Below are 17,688 nucleotides of genomic sequence, written 5' to 3'. Positions count from 1 at the left end.
AGGTTTGTTTAAATATTTTGACTAGTTATTTTATCAAATTTAAACAATTCAGTGAACTCACTTCTCACTACTTATTTTCAACTTCTCATAGTGAAAATGAGAAGCGAAAAGCGAGTAGTAGGACGCCCACTACCAACTTCGCCAGACGTCTCACTTCTCACTCCTCATTTCCCACTCAGTACTCACTGTGAAAAGTGAGTACTGCGAAGTGAGAAGTGAGACGACTCACTACTTATTTCCCAATTCTCACTTTTTACAGTAAGCAGTGAGAAATTAGAAGTGAGTAGTGAGACGTCTCACTTCTCACTCCTCATTTCTCACTTCTCACTGTAAACAGTGAAAAGCGCGAAGTGAGTAGTGAAACGTCTTGCTACTCACTTCGCGCTTCTCACTTTTTACAATGAGAAGTAGATAGTTAGACGTCTCACTTCTCACACCTCGTTTCTCACTTTTGACTTCTCCTTATTCCTGAGTGAGACATGTGAGAAATAAGGAGTGAGAATTGAGACGTCTTACTTCTTATTCCTCATTTCTCACTTCTCACTGTGAAAAATGAGAAATAAGAAGTGAGTAGTGAGACGTATCACTTCTCACAGTGAGAAGTGGGAAATAAGTAGTGAGAAGGGAGACGTCTCACTTTCCACACCTCGTTTCTCGTTTTTCAAATGACCTATTCGGCCAAATGTCCTGCTCAGCCCGTTAAGATGTTCGGTCAAATGAGCTATTCAGCCAAATGATCTATTCAATCAGATGTCCTATTCGGCCAAATGACTTTCTGCCAAACGGGCTTCGGCCAAATGACCCTTCCCCGTTTTCTGTGTATGAATGTGCAATAAGCGCGAACGCGAATGTAGTATCAATGCTGATTTATATTGCAATATTAGCAAAATGAATCAAAATCATTATGTACAGTGAATGTAATAAAGAAAAACCCAAATCAATCCACTTAGCGTTGGTGATGCCTTTCTCGCGCATTATAAAATAAGAAAAACACATAAGAGAGGCCGAAATAGTACTTTAGGGGGATATATTTTCCTTTTTCCATCAATTCATATCCATTTGCGGTCCCTTCCCCTCGGATATGTTACCTTGCCGCGGTGGGTCGGCTTACGCCATTAGCACTGATATGGCAACCAAAGACATATCCTGTCGTGGTGGTATCACATGTTGACTATTTTTGTTTGGTGCCGCCTTACATATCTGGCATTGACGCAGCAATTTACGGCATATACATGTAATCCAACGAACATCGTGTCTTGGAGCCTTGAATGGTAGTGCAGTCAGGCAGAGGCCTTTTTCATCAGTGATAGTGATGTGAGTTCTCTTCTTTTCGACAATACTTTTCTGATGCGTTCCCTGTGACGATGAGTCATGAGTCGTAGCCACGCTTATATTTAGCTAGCTAGGCATTTATTGATACACAATGTATTCAAGACATTCGTAGGAAAATGACTACTGGATTCACTGAGTAGAAGTTTTTTTAAAACTAGGAACGTGGTGCCAGTCTTATTTTGTTATGTCTCACTTCGAAGAACTATTATAAAAAATACCACACATTAGAATGATGGTATATGAACAATCTTATGACGGCTTCATTCTCGATAATTTTTTCTAATAGTAGGGAATAGGCGTGATGAAGCTTTACTTTGCCACCGAAAAGTGAATCCTATAGTTGACTCATAACTGATCATTAGTAAATTATAGATATTGACAGTTTAGAAACGATTAAGCTACTTTTTAGAACATAATAATAGTCTTAGACTACCTTGACAAAGGAATAACAATAAAATAGACCAAATGCACGAACAGTTTCCACTTTTTACAAGACATAATTTACATTGTGTTTGATAGTATTGACACAGAACGAAAACCATGAAGAACCAATAACTTAGGTAAACAAAGTAATTCGAGGAACCCATACCTTCTGACCATAAAGACAAAAATGACATCGTACACATCAATCTATATAATTAAGAATGAGATAATGGGAGAGAATATCTATTAAAGTTGTAAATATAATGTCTTTTGAGCCAGTTCAACAGTGTCTTAATGGACGACATGATCCTTGTACGGCTGGAAAACTGCTTCAAAAGTTATTAGCTTGTCATTTTTTATAAATCTGGAATTGAACACTTTCTTATATTTGATAAAAAAAAAACTTCCGTCTCAGTTTCTACGATGAAGCATTGGGCAGCATGTTCCATGTGAGTCGGATAAACTGCTTCGGTTGATTTTGAACGCGTACAATGACAATAGACATCTAAATAGCATGAAAACTGGCTGAATAGTGTGACTCTGACAAGAAAATGACAAACATGACTTTAAACAATTACGATGTTAGTTAGCATGAGACCTCTCTGACTATCTATGAACATAATTCCCTCTAATTCAGCGTCTTCTTGGACGACATGTTCGAGCAAATCGGATAAGGATAAGTGCCTAGAAAATGAGTGAGAAATTTTCGCGCGCCCTTTTTTGGTATTAAAAAAATTGTATTTTGGCCATAACTTCTGAGCCCAGAGTCCGATCCGGCCAATTTTCAATAGGAAACAATCACTGTGCATCGAATGCAACTTGTTGCGAGCAAATCGGTAAAGAATAAGTGCTTGAAAAATGAGTGACATTTTTGCATGAAATCCGTGGAGTCGAGGTCTACCCAGACTGAGGCCCAAGGATTCGCGAACTCGGGCAAGGGCGAACTCGGGCTCCAACGGAGCAAACACAAAAACTGGGGAGACAGTCGCCAGGGGATGAGCTCCCTGGGGGCCACTCCAAAACGCGGAGGGTTACTACCCCGAACAAGGGTAGTGGGGCTGGGAAGCTGAACCCCGGCCAGGTACCTCCAAAACCGGGGGAGGAAGGACCTGGAAAGGTCCGTCCACCCAGGAAAGACGGTGGTAAGGGGTTACGGCAGGCTGAGAGCTCTCAGCCGCACCAGACCAGGGAAATAGAGGGAGATGACGTCTCCTGGACCCTGGTCAAAAACAAGAGGAAACCGAAGACGTCAAGGGCCGAAAAGAAGGCCCAGGCGAATGAGGGTAGCAAGAAGTCTAGGGTAGGTGCCAATAGCTGCAGGGGCGATACCCTAGTCATCAAGACGGACGAGGCTAAGTACTTGGACGTCTTGAAGGCGATGAGGACCCAAATAACAATTTCAAGGCTTTACGGTTTTTTTTAAGTTTTTTAACGGTTTTATTACAGCTTTTCTTAATACCATAGGATAAGCTTTATTGATGGGCTTATAGTTATCTTCAAAACCATAATAAACCACACAATAAAACCACAAATGTCAAATGCATCATAACCTTATTAGTGGTCTAATGATTATCCTGAGGGGTCTCTTCAAACTACGTTTGGAGACTGTCATAATGCCAAATATTTTGGTCATAGTCTAGTCTCACGCATAACATCCATAAAACTTCGTGGGTTTCAATAGATTTATAATGGTATTACGCAAGAACATAATGTTTATTTTTCAGTTCATGAACTTTAGCAGATTTAATGATCAAAAATACATTTTCTGTGTCATAATTCTTCTGCTAAATGTATCCAACATAATAAGAACAGAAACGTAATCATTCTTAATTCGAATGCACAATTGAGAATGTCTATGTTTCTATTTCCATTATTTTAGATACATTTAGCAGAAACATAAAAACCAACAAAAAGTTTGTTGTATGAAAACAATAAAATCTAATTCTTCAAAATGGTCCATAACATAATTTTTCTTATGTACATTTAATGGAAGATGCCCATGTACTTCCCGAAAAAATAAAATGGTATGAAAACTATCGTGAATTATCTGAAATTTTTAGTGTGAATGGGTGCGACTAACATACAGGTTCTACTGTTGCTGATGAAGCAATAACTTTAATTGAAATTATTTTGAATGTCATTCCGTTTCCTATGCTATCATAACGTATTATTATGTCTTTATTTGTGAGATTTTTAGCCCGAGGCTAGCTCATCTCAGAGCTATCATAGCGTAGTATTCAATGCTATTATTAATTTCTACCATAGTTAGTTAATTATTGAGCATTCTATTTCAAATCATTTATTATCTTGATAGCTATGCAGCAATTTATTTTGGCCACTACTTGAACGAAAAGTACCCATCGTGTAGTAGCAGCCATGATGGTTAAATAAAATTATTTTCAAACTGGCGCAAATTCTTTAATGGAAATCACTATCAGATGTAATTAGTGGTTATTTCTAGAATATGTTCTAAATAAATATAGAAGATCTGGAAATGTTTCGAGTTGAATCAGAGTAATTTGTCAGCTTATAGCATATCGATCGATTTTGCGGACGATACAGCCTCGATGTGATTGTCGTAAACCACAATTTATTGTCGGCGCGCTCGATCAAATTAATTTTCTCACCTGGTTTTACCAGAAACTCGAACGCGCACAAATATTTGATGCACGCGAACGAATTTCGCGACTACAATGTTCCAATGATTTCCAATTATTTTTCTTCTATGTCCATGAATGTTGGTTATTATTTTTCTTCGTTGTTCCATTTTGATATTTTCCCCTTTTCTCCAAAACAATAACAAACAGCTCCGTGAAAAAGAAATTCCCTTTTTTTGACAGCGGTTTTATGGTAGCCTTATTATCAACTTGGAACTTGCTTTGAAGACGTTCTCAAGACTGGTCCACTTGGTCATAAATTACTCTTGTAGCGGTCATCAAGAGGATGTCATGTAGTATTTAGTTTTGTCGCTTGCCTTGAAAATTTGCTCTCCAAGAGTTCTAATAGAGTATGATAAAACTCAAAATGTTACTTGGGGAGTGACGTCAATCTCGGTGAACTCGGCGCCGACGTACGTCGAATAAGACGTACCCGGATGGGCGAGATGATCCTCGAGCTGAAGCCAGGCGTCTCGCAAAAGGGCGCCGCCTACAAGAAGTTGGCGGAGGAAGTCCTAGGCGAGACGGTCAAGGTGAGGGCACTCACGACGGAGGTGAATCTAAGGGTTAAAGACCTGGACGAGATCACCGAAGTCGAAGTCGTCACGGCACTGCGGCGACAGTGTGATGTGGAGACGCCCACCGCAGCCGTTCGGCTGCGGAAAGGTGCGGCAGAGACGCAGATAGCATTGGTTCGGCTAACTGCAGCGGACGCCTCCAAGGTAGTCAAGTTAGGGAGCGTCAAGGTGGGATGGTCGGTGTGCCCTGTGGGCATATACGAGCAATCCGAAGTTTGCTTCAAGTGCCTGGGACCGGGGCACAAGCAATGGGACTGCAAAGGCCCTGACAGAAGCAATCTCTGCCGACGCTGCAGATTGAAGGGACACAATGCTGCGCGAACCCTCCCAAATTGTATTAGTAAGTTCTAAATACATCATTACTGACGTGATCGATATGCCTGTAGCATATTCTTAAGTGTTTGATTTCTTTCTTTCTTCATATGTTCTTTGGCAAATCCTACGCCTAAACTTGACTTGAGTTTGTTTGCAAAAAATTATAGCAGCATGGAATCATTAACATGAATGTTAATGCGATACTGTTCATTGGAATCTAAGTGATTATTTTCCCATTTTTCGAAGACATTTCCATGGTTCTTGTGTTTTATTCAAGAATTAATAACTGTTAATCCATAATTGGTCCACCTTTCTGGTGAACTGAGGAACGCTATGATCATAACTGGTACACATTCACCGAACTAGTTTTAAAACTTTTGTATGCAGTTCACATGACAACTGAGAAGTTTATTTGTTTCTCGAATCCTTGAACAACTATCTAACGTCTAGACATCATCCGTTTGTTGAGACGAGCAACTATAGCTAAAATTGGTACACCCACCCTACTGCCGTTATACGCACTGTCCCATGTACATAGAAAACCCCAGCAAACATGGGACAAACACGCGTATGACGGCAGCCTATTACTGCAGTGAAATTCATTAGATTTATTTCTGAGCAAGTTCAAGAGATTTTTTCGGTAAAGCCTTGCAAAAATCCGCAAACATAAAAAAACAAACAAGTGTACTTCAAAGCTGCACGAAGCTCCTGTATATGTTTTCCAAAAAAAATTAATAAAATAAAGAAGACTACGTAGACATTTGGAACTTCTTCTACCCCCTTAAGAGTCTACGTGGTTTATGAACAGCTCCAAGGGAGAAAGGGAAATCTACGTAAAACAAAACAACTGAGGCTCTGCTAGCTAGCAAAATACTGAAACAAATTGTGTTCAAGTTGTCAATGTAGACTAATTTTTCTAATGGGCCAAACACAATTGATACGTTTGCGTGCGTTTTGACAGTTTTCCCATGGAAAAACTGTCAAAACGCACGCAAACGTACCTATTGTGTTTGGCCCATAAGTATCCAGCTTTCCACGTTCGCCATAATGGCGGATGCTATAAAATTTTTGACATTAACTGCTTCCCGACACTGAACTGAAATTTTAGTCTAAGCAAACACTGATGTTTGCCGTTACCACTAACAACCAATGCGTTGTTTGTTTACCGTCAACAAGGAAACGTTTGGTGATCAATATCTTTCGAAAAATACTCTTTATTTCTAATTACTACTAACATTATTATTTTTCTTTTATTCTAGATGTATAGAAAACCTAATAACGCTATATTATGAGGCCTACAAATTTATTGCTTGAACGAAATAGCATACCCTCAGGAACGACAATTGATGAATCAGTACATTTCCAGTGTAAAGGGGATGCTATTAAAATTCCAAAAAGATAAATACACCACTTCCGTAGAATTTGAATGAAGATTGTAACTTTTAATATGAAGCAAGACACGAGCAAGTTGCAGAAAGCCGAATCATTATGGACCTCCAAAAGAATTATTTTTCGGTGTGCGGAACGTCTCACGCTCACCGTAAATTTATTTGATCCACGTCGAAAATCATTTGCTCTTCGTGACTTGGGCAATGGCCGGAACTCCGTAGAAAAAAGCTCTAACAATTTCATACACACAGCAAAACTTTTTTAAATTCATATCCTATGTGCGCAATACATTTTTGAAGCTTTAAAATAAAAGATACCCGCTATTTCATCTTAAAGGTCAAGATTAGATAGTTCACTAATTCATTTACTGTTTAAACTTGCCCTCACTCATAAAACAATAAAATATTTTACCTCATTCTACAAAACCTTTTCGCTGTCTGAGTAGTACAGCGTACTGGTCTGGATTGTTGAAACATTTCATTGCTTAAGATTAAATCTGATTTTGGGCATATCATTGATACCCTAATCTTATACACCACTCGTGAGAGGCAAAACCTATTATGTATCGGAAGGACCCAGTATTCAAATAAAGAAAAGACCTTTGTGATGGGAGAACTAGTGTCGTTCTTTTCAACGCTTTAAAATTTGAATGCACACATAGGATATAAATTTATAAAATATTTAGCTTTGTGAATGAAGTAGTGAGTGCTTCACCTACTAAGTCCCAGTTGTATTCCAAGCCACGGAGAGCGAAAGACCTCCGATGTAGGTCAAATAAAATTATGATGAGCAGTGGTTCAGTACTCCAAAATCTGGGTCTTTTTGAGGTCCATTTCAATTATGTTCAGTATAATTTTTAAGTAACATTGCGCTGACATCAAAGAATCTCTCCAATTCCTGCATGACTGGCATATTCATTTTCAAAAACTATCTGTAATCTCTATCAATAGAGAACTGTCCTGGAAGTAAATATCATGTCAAAAATATGAGCTAGCGGGAACTATTTGGATGTCCATTCTATAAATGTGTTGGCATCATAAGTAGGGTATCTCAATAACTAGAACGAAACAAAAGTTAGTAGGTAATATAAATAGTATTTATAGAAAGACAGTCATCGCCAATTTTTTCCTTGTTGACGATAAACAAACAACGCATTGGCTTCTAATGGCAACGGCAAAAATTAATGTTTACTTAGACTAAAATTCCAGTTCAGTGTCGGGAAGCAGATAATGTCAAATAAATTTATGGCCATTATGGCGAACGTGGAAAGCTGGATTAGTCCTAGTAAAAGCAAAACTCTTGTTCAGGTCCATTCTAGACAATTAAGTGCCAGGTAGCCAGGTAGCCCATACCCAAAAAAAAATAACAAGACGGTTTAGTTTAGCTTGTTTCTAGCATTCTAGATTTTGGATTTAATAAAACTTTAGTTGACCGCACAATAACCAGAGTGAAATCATGTAGTATTCAAAAAGTTATGGAAATTGCGGCGGGCCGAGAAATTAACAAAACCTGTCCACGTAAATAGCTACCCCGTGTATGAATTGAGAAAACTAGACTGAATCACAAATTATGAAGTAAGAACCATTTATAAGGGGAAGTACAGAAAGCCGGTCTTCGTTGCCCTGAGCTCAATTGAGCTAAAAAATGCTACTTGTTGTTTACTTGTCTGAGTTTAGTTACGACTGTTTCAAAGATTGGTACATTGCATGCTATGCTTTATTTCAGTCAGCCAATATTAAAAGGTAGCAACAAACGTAGCATCTAGCATGAAATTGCACTAACCTAATGACAGGTGCTAATTGTTTAACTTTATTATGCATTGTGTGCTAAATTCAGAGAGATTTTATCGCGCTTATTCAATAACTAAGCAGTAGCAGGAAGCTGTACTAACTATTACTGCACCTTAGCTCTAAGTATTTGTGAAGCTGCTAGGAGTATAAACATCCTTATTTTCAACTTTTTATTAGGTTTTGCTATTCTCGTACACCAGAACGGCAATTGCATGCTATTTCGACCTATCTAACGCGATTTCCACAATATTACATTTTATTATGCACAATAATGATGATGATGACAACACGCTGCATTCAAGCAATCATGAATCTTTATCTCATTTTGGCGGCCGAAATATTTTCCATGCTAATATAAACAAAAGACGAAATGATGTTCAGACATTGAGAAAATCTCAAAGCTCATGCCAAATGCCGCGCCAAAGTCCATGCCATAGTCTCTCTCCAAAAGAAAACTTTCTAACGGTAACAAAACCAAGCCCTTGATTTCTAATACGATCCAAAAGGATACCGCTCTCTTTCTACGGAAGGTTACAAGTAGGAAGTTGACACACCCATGTGTTATAGAAATTGAGGTGGCTCACTTACAATATCATAAACAAAAAGATATTCAATTTGCAAAAAAAGAGCTAACCGCGGTGGAGTTTGGTACTCAGATTCTGATGGCTTTTCCGCAAACGTGACCTTTAAGTGGTCTTGTTGTGTAAGGGTTATCACACCTATCTAGAGAGTAGGAGGTTAGTGTTCGAGTCCCTCCAAGACACGTGGATTCTTTTTCGCAAACTTCATATCAATTTGTCCATTTCGAAACATGTGCTGTGCTTATGCACAACCAAGATATTTAACAAAAAAAATACTAGTGAGGTCGTCTTCAGTGTCTCGTACTTGTCTCGACAAAGTCATTCCACTAAAAAGCTCAAAATAGTTTTCTTAAAAAGAAATAAACAATGTACATATGTTTGTATGTAAAGCATGCGATAGTTTTTCCGTAAAAACAGTATTTCTTTATTCATAGTCAGAGACTTATTTTTTTTTACTGTAAAATTCGATATAATTGATTCTTTAGATCAATGCTTCCGCTAGATCATGAAAACTACAGTTCTTCCTTTCTATTCGGAATTGAATACTAACTGAGGCAAAATTGTTGATTCCTTAACAATTAAATGAGAATGAAAAATAAGACTTAGGGAAATACTGCTCTAAACACATATAAAAACAATAAGTAGGCTGTTATATACTATTCTAATCTAACATCACAGAGGAAGTATGTCCAGCTCCGTTGCTCCGCTCACAGCGCTGTTCGCCATAGCGGTAAACTGTTTTGCCAGACTTTCCTCAAACGCCGGCTTCACTTCATCCAGCAGCACGTGCGGATCCTCGTTGATTGCGCTATTTCCGATCTGACCGAGCGTGGGATCTCCATTAAACAGGTTGTGCAAATTGAACCTTCCCTTATCGTAGCGCAGTTTAACCTGAATCGGCTCGAACTGAACGAGTTCCATCCCGCCCGGTCCCGGCTTGAGGTTGTACTTAAGCCGCATATTAGCAATTGTATTGTCTGGGGATGAAATAGATCACACGATAATTCGTTTTGCTGCCGAGTGGCATTCTCGTGCGAGACACTTACCGAGAATAAGATCGAAATCGCCCTGGCCGGAGATGCGTAACAGTAGCACCTTCATGTCCAAAGTGTATTGTCCGTTGACGATCATTTTGGGAAGCTTCACGCTGACGTTGAACATTCTCTCATCTATGTTGAGTCTACATTTGCAATGAAAAACACATATTTGAATAATCGACTCAATCAATCTTGTATGGTATTCAATCTGACTTTAATGATGGTTCATCATTTAAGAATTTTTTCTATTGTTCGTCGATCACTTACTTCACTCGACGAACCACGAAATCACCGGCACCCCTGATAGTCACGTTGGTAAGTTTAGCCCGGAATCCTGGGCCGTGGTCGATGCTCATTTTGTCGATCATGATCGGCTCCAGGAGAGGGGCCTTCGGTTGGCCTTCTCCATAGTTTCCCTCGGCAATGTTCGGTCGGATGCGTTCTACAACCTCTTTGACACATCGTTCGAAATTTGGGTCGCTCCGCGAGCAAGCCGTCAAAATTGGTGCTATGAATGGATTATATATTTTTTGCAATTCCTAACCATAGTAGGCCTGGGTTACAGTTCATGTTTTAATGATAAAATGGCCTACTTTTCCATACCAATGAAATGGGTGCTTTAATGACCATAATGCAACTCATTTGCTAAATTAGCTTGGGTAAGTTTTCAAATTGTGTATTTGCCAATGACTAGGTGTACGGCTATACAAGTTTACACTCTACAATTACACAATGTTTTGTGCTGTAAAACAAAACTTGATATACAGCTCTACTTTGTACTATAAACTAATCTCGCGCTCAGAATCATAGGGGCGTAACTGCATTGTAACTTTAAATTCGATCGTTGCAGCCCCTATGATCCAAGGAATATTTATTTTTAATGTGAAAATAAAAACGAATTTTTGTTTACCAAGTTTTTCACCATTCTCAAAGTGTAAAAAAATATACTCATTTATTTGAAAAAGTTAGTACCAATGCGTATTTATACAGTAAGTTTAATATATTCTGAGCTCCAATAGCGATTGCCATCAAAATATTGGGGAAGGGTCTTTTGGCCGAAACCATTTCGGCTGAAAGCCATTTGGCCGAATACCACTAGGACGAAAATTGTTTGGACGAACATACCATTCGGACGAGCAGACTATTAGGCCGAAAGTCATTTGGTCGAAAAGATCGTTTGGCTGAAAAAGTCGTTTGGCCGAAAGGGTCATTTGACCGAAAGGGCATTTGGCCCAAAGGATCATTTAGCCGAAAGGGTTATTTGGACGATAGGGTCATTTTACCGAAAGGGTCATTTGGCCGAAAGCGTCGTTTGACCGAAACGGTCATTTGGTCGAAAGGGTCATTAGGCTGAAAGGGTCATTTGGCCGAATAGGACATTTGGCCGAATAAAACATTTTGCCGAATAGGTCATTTGGCCGAATAGGACACTTGAAAAATGAGAAATTAGGAGCAAGAAGAGAGAGGTCTCAATTCGTCTCACTACTTACTTTACGCTTCTCACTTTTTATAGCAAGAAGGGAAAAATGAGGAGTGAGAAGTGAGGCATCACTTCATTTATTTCTTCTTACTGTCAAAAGTAAGAAACGCAAGGTGAGTAGTGGGACGTCCCACTACTCGCTTTGCTCTTCTCACTTTTTACACAGAAGCAGCGGAACGTGCACGATTGTGGTAGCGTACTAAAGGATGGCACCAAGAACGATGATTGGCAAACCGTGGAAAGCCAGCGAGATAAGAGGAAGAAGCAGAAGGTGACTGTGGAAAAGAAGAAAGAACAGAAGAAGAAACTTGTCATAAGACGAGTTTGTACAATCCCATTGAATTCCACCACTTAATTGTATCTTGACAGATACGTATTTCGACCTCAACAGTAAGGCCGTCTTCAGTGTCTCGTACTTGACTCGACTTCGAGGCTTACTGTTGAGGTCGAAATACGTATCTGTCAAGATACAATTAAGTGGTGGAATTCAATGGGATTGTACAAACTCGTCTTATGACAAGTGAAAACATTCCACTAAAAAGCTCAAAATAATTTTCTTAAGAAGAAGAAAGAAAAACGTCGATCTCCTCAGGAGAGGGTCAAGGGCTGATCATCGAAGCGAGCGATAGGACGACGTATGCAGCAATTTTAAGGAAAGTGAGAGAAACCCCGCATCTCAAGGACTTGGGAGAGAAAGTAGTGAGGACTAGGCGTACCCAGAAGGGGAAGGTGCTGTTCGAGCTGAAGAAAGAAATCACAATCAAAAGCTCGGCCTTCCGGGAGCTCGTCGCCAATTCCTTGGGCAGTGAAGCAAACGTATGAGCTTTTACACAGGAGGCAGTAGTCGAGTGCAGAGACCTGGACGAGATTACGTCGGAAGACGAACTGAGGGAGGCTCTTGTCTCGCAATGTATGCTGAGTGAGGTGCAGATGACGATCCGGCTGAGGAAAGCGTACGGTGGTACACAAGTAGCAGCGATACGATTACCAGCAGTTGCTGCCAACAAAAGGTGGAGGTGGGCAAGATGAAAGTCGGATGGTCGGAGTGCCCGTTGAGACTCACTCCGCGGGTCACCAAAGAGATGGGGCGATGCTTAAAAATGCATGGCGTTTGGACACCAGGCGTAAAACTCCAAAGGCCCGGATAGATTCAATCTATGTAGAAAATGTGGCGAAGAAGGACACGTTGCTAGGGACTGTACGAAGCAACCGAGATGCCTGCTCTGCAAACCGTAGGATGGAAACGACCATACGACGGGTGGCTTCCAATGCCCTGCATACAAGAAGGCGATGGCGGGCCGGGATTAATGGAAATCATCCAGTTGAATCTCAATCATTGCGATACCGCACAGCAACTCTTGTGGCAGTCGACAACAGAAGCAATGTGCGACGTGGCAATTATTGCTGAGCCGTACCGGATCCCTTCTGACAACGGCAACTGGGTGGCGGATGCTACGGGGATTGCGGCTATCCAAGTGATGGGCAGATTCCCTATCCAAGAGGTGGTAGACAGCTCTAACAAAGGTTTTGTTGTCGCCAAAATTAACGGGATCTTCGTGTGTAGCTGCACAGAAAAAAATAATGAAAATTAATCAGCGCGTAAATAATAAAGGCGTGGAAAATTACACTATTCTCGGCGTACATGGATCTTTTCCAACAAGTTCGGCCTAAATGTATGCAATTTACATAGCATTATGACACTTATTAGTATAAAAAGTAGCATAATGCAATACAAATTGCATACATTCAGGTAATAATATCGGTAAAATTTACGCTCTTTTTAGCATTCCATTTATGTGCATTACTTTCGTGTAAATTTCAACAACTTTTCTATCTGTGTGCTACGCACCCCCACGGTGGACTTTAGAGCAGTATAACCGGATGCTGGATGCACTCATGGAGAAGCTGATCGGCCTTAAACCCGTAATCATCGGAGGCGACTTCAATGCTTGGGCAGTGGATTGGGGAACCGTTAAGACCAACGCCAGAGGTTACAGTTTGCTGGAGGCGCTTGCAAGGCTGGAAGTCAGACTGTGCAACGAAGGTACCGCTAGTACATTTCGCAGAGACAGCAGGGAGTCCATCATTGACGTGACGTTTTGCAGCCCGTCGCTGGTGGGAAACATGAGCTGGAGAGTTTGTGAGGACTACACTCATAGTGATCACCAAGCTATCCGGTATAGTGTTGGAACACGGCCACCGACGACGCGGAGAGGTATAAGGACTACCGGGTAAAGATGAAAGACGAAGGACTTTGACAAGGAGCTTTTCATCGAAGCACTTCGAGTTGACAGCGGCGCAACAAATCTGGAAGCAGATGAACTGATGGAAACGTTAGCGAGGGCTTGCGATGCGTCGATGCCAAGGAAACTGGAGCCATTGGACAGCCGACGCCCAAATTACTGGTGGAACGAATCTCTTGCCAATCTTCGTGCTGCCTGTCTCAGGGCCAGGAGACGTTTTCAGAGGGCAAGGTCTGAAACGGTAATAGAAGAGCGTAAGATAGTTTTCCGGGAAGCTAGAGCGACTTTCAAACGGGAGATCAAAGTGAGCAAGTCCAAATGCTTCAAGCAGTTGTGCCAAGAAGCTGATGCTGATCCTTGTGGCAATGCTTATCGTGTGGCAATAACGAAAATCAAAGGTCCAGCGACGCCAGCGAAGATGTGTCCGGACAAGCTGAAGATCGTTGTAGACGGTCTTTCCCCGCAGCATGATTTTACGATGTGACCGCCTGCACCGTACGAAGATGAAGACCGAGTCACCATTGCAGGTATGCAAGTCTCCAACGACGAGCTGTCATCAGTGGCGTAAGGTCTGAAGAAGAAGAAAGCCTCGGGTCCGGATGGAATTCCAAGCGTGACTTTAAAAACTGCGATACTGGCGTTTCCAGATTTGATTTGCTGCAGAAATGCCTAGCAGATGGCTACTTTCCGAATAAGTGGAAGATTCAGAAACTGATGTTACTGCCGAAACCAGGAAAACCGTTGGGCAGTCCAGCTTCGTATAGGCCCATATGCCTGCTGTATACACTGGGGAAGCTTCTGGAAAGGATTATCCTTAATAGGCTGACATAGTTCACGGAGGGCGAGATCGGCTTGTCAGAGAAGCAGTTTAGATTCCGAAAAGGAAAATCGACGGTGGATGCAATTAAGGCGGTCGTTGAAGTTGCAGAGAAAGCATCCAAGAAAAAGAGGTGCGGCAATCGGTTCTGCGCCGTAGTAACGATTGACGTCAAAAACGCATTTAACAGTGCCAGCTGGGATGCCATCGCCGTAGCGCTGCATGGAATGCGGGTTCCTGGCTATTTGTGTAGAATCCTTAAGAGCTACTTCAAAAACCGGATTCTGGTCTACGATACGAACTCGGGGCAGAAGTCGATTAGGGTTACGGCGGGTGTTCCGCAAGGCTCCATACTTGGTCCAATGCTATGGAACGTTATGTACAACGGAGTGCTAAAGCTGAAGCTGTCCAAAGGCGTGAAGATCTTCGGATTCGCGGATGATGTCGTTCTAACGATAACCGGAGAGTCGCTGGAAGAGGTACATAGATATGCTGGTGGCGGAGACGGACACGCAGTTGAAAACTGGATGAATGGAGTCAAGCTGCAGCTTGTTCACCACAAAACAGAAGTGATGCTGGCCAGCAACTGCCGAATCATACAGCGAATGCAGATCATCGTCGGAGAGCACGACATACCGTCCGTGCAGGCTTTGAGACATCTAGGAGTGATGATCGACGACCGTTTTCAACACTCATGTCGACTATTCCTGCGAGAAGGCGGCTAAGATGGTCACTGCGCTTGCAGGGATCATGCCGAACGTCGGCGGACCGAATGGCAACAGTAGGCGTCTTCTGGCGACCGTATCATCCTCAATACTTAGGTACGGCGTTCCATCCTGGGAAGCTGCGCTCAAGACGAAACGTAATCGTAGGAAGTTGAATAGCGTGTTTCATCTAATGGCCATTCGAGTGCGTACCGAACCATTTCGTCAGAGGCAGTTTGCGTTATCGCAGGGATGATTTCAATCTGCATAACCTTAGCAGAGGATATCGAGTGCTACCAACTGAGGGATACCAGAAATGTGAGGAAGGCGGTGAGACTGGACTCTATGGTGAAGTGGCTGCAGGAGTGGGACAATGCGGATAATGGAAGGTGGACCCACCAATATCTGCACCGGTTTGGCCATGCGTCATCGCCATTCTGCCCGGCGTGTATCAACGTAGAGGAGACTCCAGAGCACGTGTTATTCGATTGTCCGAGGTTTGCGGAAGCACGTAGAGGAATGCCTGCCCTAAGCGTGGATAACATCGCAGAGTGTTACGTGTCACGACGAAGATACGTGGAATGTGGTAAGCAGAGTCGTGAGGCAAATACTGTCAGAGCTGCAGCTTAGATGGAGAAGGGACCAGCAAATAAGCGTCGGCTCGGAGGAAAATCCAGCATAGTGAGCAGTGTTTGGCCTCGGGTCGTCGGAGCGCCGGTGAACCGGAAGTCTTCTGCCAACCGGAATCGTCGGACCACCTTCGGCACTCGATCAGCCAACCTGCTGAAGAAAGAAGAAAGAAGAAAGAAGAAGGAAGTGCCTCGGGTATGTAGGGCACCGCCAGTGCAGACGTCATCCACCACGGGAACTGTCACGGAAACCACCTCTGCAACCCGAAGACGAAGTCGGCGCAATGCGCAAAAGCGTCCCCTGCGATAGCCGCCAGTAGTCGGGGCACCATCAGTGCGGAACTTTCCTTCACTGGAACTGGTGGACCACCCTCGACGCCGGGGGAAGTCAGGAGGATTCGAGTGTGGAAGTTTGCGTTCCGCCGAGGGATCGAGGCAACGTAGCAGTGGATCTCAGCAAGCCAGTCGGCGAACTAGCCTAAGCTAGGGGCCGGAATTTTAGAAGAAGTACATGAGCACTTATAGTTGAAAGATAGGAAAATTTAAAAGCTTTGTTTATTATTTGAAATGTTTCTAATTTTGTGGTTTAATTCAAATTCAATTGTATAAATGACGTTCGTATACCATTCAGCCCGTTAATGACCAGTAAAGGCACTAATTCATTCTTCAAAGTTGCACATCATCACTGATTACATGCGCACACTTGCTACAGTGCATCATGTAGCAAGATATAATGAGCTTAATTAAATGTGTGAACAATTGACGGTTTGTCTATTTTGAACATTCTATACGCCACCCTTTTACAATATTATTAGTAGTTCAAATATCTTCTTTAACAAGGTAACCAAACACTGGTTTTAACGATTTCCTGCTCATTGGTATGCAAATTCACAATTTAACCAATTTTTAACACGAACCCAATCTTGCACTGCCGCAACCAAAATGAAGCACCACCAAAACACCAACCGCCAAGAACTTCATTTTCAAATATCCTTCCGAACCACTTGCTAACGATAAATCACCGGACAAACGAGATGATTCCTAATCAAAAACTAATCCTAACCGATCCCGCCGCAGCTTCATTTATACCGGAACCAAGCAGATGAGTAGAGCACGTACGCTGATTGTCACTGCAAATGGGAATCTAATTCTAATGAGCATTTGAGACAATCGTCTGCTACTTGATCATCTACGGTTTGACCGCACCGACCCCTCTCCAGGATCAAGCTCGAGAAGACAGCGCTGCTCGGCCGGCGAATAATCTTCCATGCTCACGCAGTTGATGCCATCTTCGAGCACGATGTGACGACGTTATGTTTGCGGCTTCTCTGTAAATTAAGCATTCGCAGTCTACGTCATCGTTCGATCATACGTTGAGATGGACCCGGTCTTAATAACACCTTATTGAAACTAGTGATTTGAATTGTAGGAAAGGTGCTCAACCTCACACTGGTAACGATTATAAGGTGTGATGCAAGATGTGTTAATAGAACAAAAACATTCTGATTAAACAAGGAGTAATGACAACCACTCGCAATGTGCATTTTGAGATTCTAATTATTAGGGTAAGTGTACCAGTTACGTCCACTCAAGTTCTAACTGCCGACCAATATTTATATTTCCTAAAAGTAATCAAACATTGTCAGCAGTGTAAATAGCAGTTCGAGCTATTGAACATCTCTAAAAACACTTTTTTGGATTTTTATTAGCTAG

General features: G+C 41.8%; 1 protein-coding gene across 1 annotated transcript; it reads right to left on the bottom strand.

Annotated features, from left to right (window-relative positions):
* Positions 1 to 9,477: 9,477 nt before the first annotated feature.
* Positions 9,478 to 17,113, bottom strand: LOC134213733 (circadian clock-controlled protein daywake-like). The gene is made up of 4 exons (XM_062693052.1): positions 16,893 to 17,113; positions 10,370 to 10,610; positions 10,112 to 10,245; positions 9,478 to 10,042 (listed from the first exon to the last, which is right to left on the bottom strand). The coding sequence occupies exons 1-4, from the start codon at positions 16,954 to 16,956 to the stop codon at positions 9,738 to 9,740; spliced, it is 744 nt and encodes a 247-aa protein (XP_062549036.1). The 5' UTR covers positions 16,957 to 17,113; the 3' UTR covers positions 9,478 to 9,737.
* Positions 17,114 to 17,688: the final 575 nt, after the last annotated feature.

The sequence above is a fragment of the Armigeres subalbatus genome, chromosome 2 (assembly GCF_024139115.2).
Source record: "Armigeres subalbatus isolate Guangzhou_Male chromosome 2, GZ_Asu_2, whole genome shotgun sequence".
Classification (NCBI taxonomy): domain Eukaryota; kingdom Metazoa; phylum Arthropoda; class Insecta; order Diptera; family Culicidae; genus Armigeres; species Armigeres subalbatus.
The sequence above is the reverse complement of the archived record's forward strand: the minus strand, read 5'-3'. Positions and strand labels throughout refer to the sequence as shown.

What these genes read in the sequence shown, in the direction of transcription:
- LOC134213733 (XM_062693052.1), bottom strand. Translation starts at nt 16,956, where the DNA reads ATGAAGTTCTTGGCGGTTGGTGTTTTGGTGGTGCTTCATTTTGGTTGC. An exon ending in TTGCGGCAGTGCAAGATTGG is followed by an intron (nt 10,611 to 16,892) that starts GTTCGTGTTAAA and finishes ATCCATTCATAG; the next exon opens with CACCAATTTTGACGGCTTGC. An exon ending in CGATTTCGATCTTATTCTCG is followed by an intron (nt 10,043 to 10,111) that starts GTAAGTGTCTCG and finishes TTTCATCCCCAG; the next exon opens with ACAATACAATTGCTAATATG.